The following is a 7,279-nucleotide window of genomic DNA, read 5'->3' as shown; positions in this document are numbered from 1 at the left end:
GAGACGTAGGGCTATTACTTCCTCCGAGAAGGGCCTGAACTCGTAAAACTCGCATGTACAACTCCTCCATAGCTAGGATCTTGCCTCTACATTCCTACCCCCCTATTCTACTGTCAGGCTTAGAACCACGACAGTTGGCGCCCACCGTGCTCTACAAGAAATATGCCAACTTGTGACCTTGACTATTGGTCACTGAAAGGTCATTGTTTTTCATTTGCGACCTTTTTGTGACCAAAAACAGAAGGTCAAAAGCTGGCAGTCGTAAATTGAAATTAACGGCCTTCTCTGTGAGAAGGTCGTAGACGTTTACGACCAAAATATGCCTATTGTTTTGTTTTGATCACTAGCAGCCTCCCCAGGCCACGTAGGCATCCGACGTGGCAATCTGATGTGGCACAAGAATCAGCCCGGTCCAATTCGATTTTCTACATGGGCCTAGCCCAACAATTCAAGCTTTTTTCCAAGTTAATTCTTGTGGGCTACATGGGCCAAACCCAATATTTCAGCTTCTTTATTTTTGGCCTTGGCCTTCTTACAATCATTTATTTTCTATTTCAATAATTATATTTTGGCACTGGTCCCACTAGTCATAATGCCATAGATCAGTCACACATGTCATAAATTTCAAAATTTCTCAGATTATATTCATAACTGGATCCCACTGGTCAAGTTTCCATTTCACATCTTTTCAACATACATAATCATTATTTCAAATAGGACAGAACAGATATAATTAATTAACACTACATTAGACTTTTACAATATTACAATTTACACTTGGCTTCACACTTCAGAACAAAAAACTCTTTGCTAAGTACAGAACCAAAAACTCTTTGCTAAGTACCGCTTCACACTTGGCTTCACGGCTTCACACTCCAAAAAAATAGGCTTGGAGCTCCTGTAAAAGAATGAACATAAAGGCCACCAAAATTAGAGTGTACTGCTGCTAAGGCCAGAACCAAACAACTTCAATATTACAATAAAAAGAAGTCTCAGGTTTATCAAGCACACAAAACAACACTATGGCCATCAGTCAGATCTGAATATAGAACAAAAGAGGTCTCAGGTTTAGACTGAAAAGGAAGAGCTAGTTATGCATGATGTCTCAGGTTTAAACAAAAGATCAAGACCACAATTTTAACAAGAGATATATAGTCAGTCCAATTGAACAAAACCTAGACAGTAGCATTATGAGTATTTAAGTGGAGATGTATCAGACAATCAAATGAATTTATTCTGGAGACGATGAATAAAATTAGGCAATCAACAGCTTAAGCATCACAAGAATGAGCAGTACAAGAATGTGTTAGCAGCACAAGAATTAGCAGCAAATACATGTCTGCACGATCCAACAAGAATGATTATATTCAATTTTGTTAGCAGCACAAGCAGCACCACCACCAGCACAAGTGCACACCTATTCAAGCAAGCAGCTAGCAGTAGAAGCATTCAAATAGCAGCAGCACTGTCACATGCCATATCTTATAAGCTTAGGCATGTGTTCTCAGGTTGTCCTTAACATCACACACTATCTTGGGTAATTAGCAGCAAACAATACATATCAGTACAAGGCTAGGCAAGATAATAAAGACTTGGGAAAAGATAGCAGAGTTTAAAAAATGATACATGCCCACACCTCATTCTAATAATGTTGGTGCAAGCATAGGCTCGTTTTCCTTTCAGCCACGAAACGTGAGCCTGACCTGGAGTAAATAGGCATAAGAATGTATGTCAGATGCAGCCAAAAAACAAACAAGATGATTAATCATTGGCAACGAACAGTTGAAACTACACAAGCCTTCCATTTCCTCGTATGGCATGTTTGTTTAGCTCTTAGATACACAAGGATTGGTTCCACACAAGGCTATATTTTCTAGCTAATGCTCCTCTGTTCGTAAATAAAAGTCTTATATTTACGAACAGAGGTAGTAGTAAATATGAACATAGGAATTTGCACTACGAAGCATGCTACTCTGAACATTTACTGCAATGAAGAAACCTACAATTTAGTGTCAGGGTTCCCTTCACTTTGGAAACAAGTTATGCACACTTGATGTGTTTATGATGGCATGGTACTAATTATTTGAAAAGGAAACAAGGAAAGAGCCACATTTGTTCTTGTTGATTTATCAAGTGTACTTGCAAGTGAATGTAGTACTATGCAATGAAATATAGGATTGGATCAAATCAGAACCTCTCTTTGTTTCTCTAACATGGATGAGCCTGTTAGGTCTCGTAAAATCTCTACCAGGTCCTTGAAGGATACTTTCCCCTTGCCATCAATGTCATACACCTTAAATATCACTACTCAATGAAACACAAACCAGATCAACACCGGACCAACAAATTAGTAGTCATCATAAGGATCAGAGAGACCCAAACCAACATACACTCCTTTCAAGATAGACAGCAAAAAGAGGAAAAGAAACGTGATGAGCATTACACTCAATCTTTTGCTGAAGGCTGGCCCTTGCGCTGAAGGTAGAGAGAAAAGAAACAAATTCCTTGAAGTTCAATCCATCAACCATACGTAGCAACCTCTGCAAATAGAAGAAATGGAAGCTCAAAATCAGTCTCACCTCCATAGTTGACACTGCTGAATCTCCTAAATATAACTAAAACAGTCAAACTGAGTAAAGAAAGTCAACAGGGCTATGTTATTTGCAAGGGAGGTCATGTTTTGCTGGAAAAACTACACTATATGTACAAATTAGATACACCAAGTTTTACTGGGGAAGAAAAATGAGATGCAAATCTTCAGTAGAAATGATCTATATGGACATTTTTGTGGTCTATGATAAGTGTTACGTATTTGACAAAAAGCATTATACCAGTCTTTGAAAACTATGACTCCGTCCGTACCCAATCAAAGATAACAAGAGCTTTTTCCAAGCAGATGTGGAAGGTGCTTGGCTTCATAGAGATATTCAGGTTCCACATGTATGGTAAAACTCCCTATGCCGATCGATTGCATACAGGTTCTGTGATTGGTATAATGCTGGATTAGTTTTTCCCAATTAGTGGAAAAACTGAGTGGGGACAGAGCTGTATACAATACCACTAGGAAAATAGTAGTAGAGGCAAGTGTTGTGTGTGTAATCCAAGGACAGCGCATAAAAACAAGAGGCACGCACTGGTACTACAGTCATTTAGTGAGTCATCTGGAGGTGGCACGACGGGGACAAAGCGAGCAGGGGAACAAAATTGCCCGTCTCGGCGACGAGAGAGGGAGGGGGAGGGGGAGGGACGGACCTTGGAGAGCGGTTGGTGGAGAACTCCGGGATGGAGAGGAACTCGTCCTCGGAGACGAATCCCTTGGCACTGCGGTGGGCGACTTCACCTGGAGGGAGCACTCTGCACGCGCAGGCAGGAAGCGGAGCAAGTTAGACACCATGAAAGATGAGGCAAAAAACTGACTGAATCGAGGCCGATCTGAGAACCTGCTTGTCGAGGATGAGCAGGCCGGGGGTCTCCTGGAGCGTGAGGGCGCGGATGATCTTGGCGACGGCAAGTGGGAGGAGCGGGCGGGCGGGGTCGGGGTCGGGGTCGTGGAGGACGTGGACGGCGCGGTCGACGCCCATGGCGAGTGCGGTGCGGAGCGTGTCGGCGGCCTGCGCGGGACCGACGGTGGCGGCGACGACCTCGGAGGCGGCGCCGGCCTTGCGGAGCCGCAGCGCCTCCTCCACGGCAATCTCGCAGAAGGGGTTCATGGACATCTTGACGCTGGCCGTGTCGACGCCCGTCCGGGAATCAGGACAAGAAGAAGGCGTGGTGGAGTGAGGGGATTGGCAGTGTGTGGCCGCAGCGGCGATGTAGGAGGGGATTCGTCTCTGAACTGAATCAAATCGGGATTGGGTTGGGTTGAGGAGCAAGGGAGGGAGGTCGCCGGTGGTGATGGGGTTAGGGGAGGTCGCCTGTGGGGGTGGGGGTGGGTGTCGGTGGCGGGATTGGAGATGAACCGGTGGTGGGGAGGGCGCGGATCCGGAAGCAACGCGGCGGATCTGGCTGCCGCCTCTGCCTCACCTGCTACGGCTCGACTGGGGAGAGAAGGTGAGGAGGGGGTTTCAGGGCGGCAGTGTGGGGGGATGGCGTAGGCCGGCGGCAGCGGCGGCGGTGATGTGGGTGGGAATCAAGACAGGAAGAGGTGGGTGGTGACTGCGCGAGGGGAGGGGAGGGGAGGGGAGAGGTGGATCGCTAGGGTTACCTATGCGAGAGAGAGGGGTGGATCGGGTTAGCTGAGAGAGCGGAGGGGTCGATGGACGGACGGACGGATGGATGGACAGATGTTTGCCATGTCACTGATCCATGCCATAGCTGGTTCCACCAATCAGAATTAAGCATTTTTTGTTTTTTTCTCTTATAGTTTGTACCTCTTATTCAGGCAAACATTTAACCTCTTATAGTTAGTTTAAATAAACCAATATTTTGTACATGTGTGTATTTAGGCATGACAAACAATGTTGATTTGGGAGGTTTTCATTTTCTTTGCTCAAAAGAACCATTTTTCATTTTCTGAGTGACCAAAATGTGTTTTTTTTAAAGGAACTACCATACATTTATTGCAAAATGGCACTAAATCATTTTTCTAAAATATTAGTCCATATTTAATGTATAATTGACCAAATGTTGGGCGTCAAAATATTTTACCCACCTCTGATGAAAAAGACAAATTTCCGTCGATTCAGCAGGAAGCAGGTCAAATTCGAACTGCAACTGCCTCATAGCTTGCTCTTTATATTTTCCAAAAATCATTTCTAGGTACATAACTATCTATTTAATCAGAGAAACATCAAAATGTTTCCAAGATTCAACAACTAGCTAGGAACGGTCAAGCCCGTCGTTTTGACCGCATTTTGAAACGGGCATAATTTTTTTGAAAAATGGCATAGTTTGTTCAAATGATCTCATATTATACACAATGGTGCATCTTGGAATTCCAAACAATGTTGCCTAAGAGATTTTTCATTTTCTTTGGACGAAAAATTCATTTTTCATTTTTCGAGTGCCCGAAATGAGGTTTTTTCTGAAGGGCCTACCATATATTTGTTGCAACATTGGACCAAATCAATTTTATAAAATACTAGGCCATGTTTAATGCACAATTGACCAAATGGTTGGGTGTCAAAAGTTTTGATCCACCTCTCGTGAAAAAGACAAATTTACGCCGATTCAGCTGGAAGTGGGTCAAATTTGAACTGCAGCTGCCTCATAATTTGCTCTATATTTTTCCTAAAAATTATTTATAGGTACATAAGTATCTATTTAACCAGAGAAACACCAAAAGTTTTCCAAGATTCAACCACTAGCTAGGAACGGCCATTCCCGCCGTTTTGACCGCATTTTGAAACAGGCATAAAAATTAAAAAAATTAAAAAATTGGAAAACCTTCGCATTGTGTCATTATATATGACCAAGTTACCAGGAAAAATAATAAATTTTTAATACGACAATTTTTTTAAAAAAGTGTTCTCATAAATGAGTTATCATGCGTGAAGATTCATGGCTTTCAAGCCAAATGATCAATCCTATGGCCAAATTCATGGCATAGTTTATTCAAATGATCTCATATTGTGCACAAGGGTGCATATTGGAATGGCAAACAATGTTGCCTAAGGAAGTTTTCATTTTCTTTGGCAAAAAAACCATTTTCCATTTTTCGAGTGCCCAAAATGAGGTTTTTTTGTGAAGGACCTCCCAAATAATTATTGCAAAATTGGACCAAATCATTTTTATAAAATACTAGGCCATATTTAATGCACAATTGACCAAATGGTTGGGTGTAAAAAGTTTTGATCCACCTCTCGTGAAAAAGACAAATTTCTGACGATTCAGCTGGAAGTGGGTCAAATTTGAACTGTAGCTGCCTTGTAGTTTGCTCTTTATTTTTTTTAGAAATCATTTCTAGGTACATAAGTATCTATTTAATCAGAGAAACACCAAAAAATTCCAAGAGTCAACCACTAGCTAGGAACGGTCATTCCCGTTGTTTTGACCGCATTTTGAAACGGGCATAAAACATTAAAAAAAATCAAAAAATTGGAAAACCTTCGCATTGTGTCATTATATATGACCAAGTTACCAGGGAAAATAATAAATTTGTAATACGGCAATTCTTTTAAAAAAGTGTTCTCATAAATGAGCTATCATGTGTGAAGATTCATGGCTTTCAAGCCAAATTATCAATCCTATGGCCAAATTCATGGCATAGTTTATTCAAATGATCTCATATTGTGCACAAGGGTGCATATTGGAATGGAAAACAATGTTGCCTAAGGAAGTTTTCATTTTCTTTGGCAAAAAAACCATTTTCCATTTTTCGAGTGCCCAAAATGAGGTTTTTTTTGTGAAGGAACTCCCAAATAATTATTGCAAAATTGGACCAAATCATTTTTATAAAATACTAGGTCATATTTAATGCACAATTGATCAAATGGTTGGGTGTAAAAAGTTTTGATCCACCTCTCGTGAAAAAGACAAATTTCTGACGATCCTGTTGGAAGTGGGTCAAATTTGAACTGTAGCTGCCTTGTAGTTTGCTCTTTATTTTTTACGAAAATCATTTCTAGGTACATAAGTATCTATTTAATCAGAGAAACACCAAAAAAATTCCAAGATTCAACCACTAGCTAGGAACGGTTATTCCCGCCGTTTTGACCACATTTTGAAACGGGCATAAAAAATTCAAAAAAAATCAAAAAATTGGAAAACCTTTGCATTGTGTCATTATATATGACCAAGTTACCAGGAAAAATAATAAACTTGTAATACGGCAATCCTTTTAAAAAAGTGTTCTCAGAAATGAGCTATCATGCATGAAGATTCATGGCTTTCAAGCCAAATGATCAATCCTATGGCCACATTCATGGCATAGTTTGTTCAAATGATCTCATATTGTGCACAAGGCTGCATCTTGGAATGTCAAACAATATTTCCTAAGGAAGTTTTCATTTTCTTTGGATGAAAAAACCATTTTCCATTTTTCGAGTGCCTAAAAGGAGGTTTTTTTGTGAAGGACCTCCCAAATAATTGTTGCAAAATTGGCCCAAATCAATTTTATAAATACTAGGACATATTTAATGCAAAATTGAAAAAAATGGTTGGGTGTAAAAAGTTTTGATCCACTTCTGGTGAAAAAGACAAATTCCCGCTGATTCAGGAGGAAGCGGGTCAAATTTGAACTGTAGCTGCCTCATAGTTTACTATTTATTTTTTCCAAAAATCATTTATAGTTACATAAGTACCTATTTAATCATAAATACATGGTTTTGGTGGCGATACG

At 40.7% G+C, this 7,279-nt stretch overlaps 1 protein-coding gene across 2 annotated transcripts; it reads right to left on the bottom strand.

Annotated features, from left to right (window-relative positions):
• Positions 1-618: 618 nt before the first annotated feature.
• LOC147960597 (electron transfer flavoprotein subunit beta, mitochondrial-like) lies at positions 619-3,856 on the bottom strand. 2 transcript variants are annotated; one of them, XM_087535535.1, is made up of 6 exons: positions 3,441-3,856; positions 3,253-3,354; positions 2,444-2,540; positions 2,195-2,304; positions 1,637-1,703; positions 619-898 (listed from the first exon to the last, which is right to left on the bottom strand). In XM_087535535.1, exons 1-2 carry the CDS (start codon positions 3,714-3,716, stop codon positions 3,337-3,339), a joined length of 294 nt encoding a protein of 97 aa, XP_087391661.1. In that variant the 5' UTR covers positions 3,717-3,856; the 3' UTR covers positions 619-898; positions 1,637-1,703; positions 2,195-2,304; positions 2,444-2,540; positions 3,253-3,336. The 2 variants fall into 2 exon arrangements, with proteins under 2 accessions (XP_087391661.1, XP_087391662.1); XM_087535536.1 differs by lacking the exon at positions 2,195-2,304.
• Positions 3,857-7,279: the final 3,423 nt, after the last annotated feature.

The sequence above is a fragment of the Triticum urartu genome, chromosome 7A (genome assembly GCF_056163025.1).
Source record: "Triticum urartu cultivar PI428250 chromosome 7A, HENAU_Tu73, whole genome shotgun sequence".
Classification (NCBI taxonomy): domain Eukaryota; kingdom Viridiplantae; phylum Streptophyta; class Magnoliopsida; order Poales; family Poaceae; genus Triticum; species Triticum urartu.
This window is presented reverse-complemented; position numbering and strand designations above follow the sequence as displayed.

Bases quoted from the DNA above. Each gene is read 5' to 3' on its own strand.
- LOC147960597 (XM_087535535.1), bottom strand. From the start codon at position 3,716: ATGTCCATGAACCCCTTCTGCGAGATTGCCGTGGAGGAGGCGCTGCGG.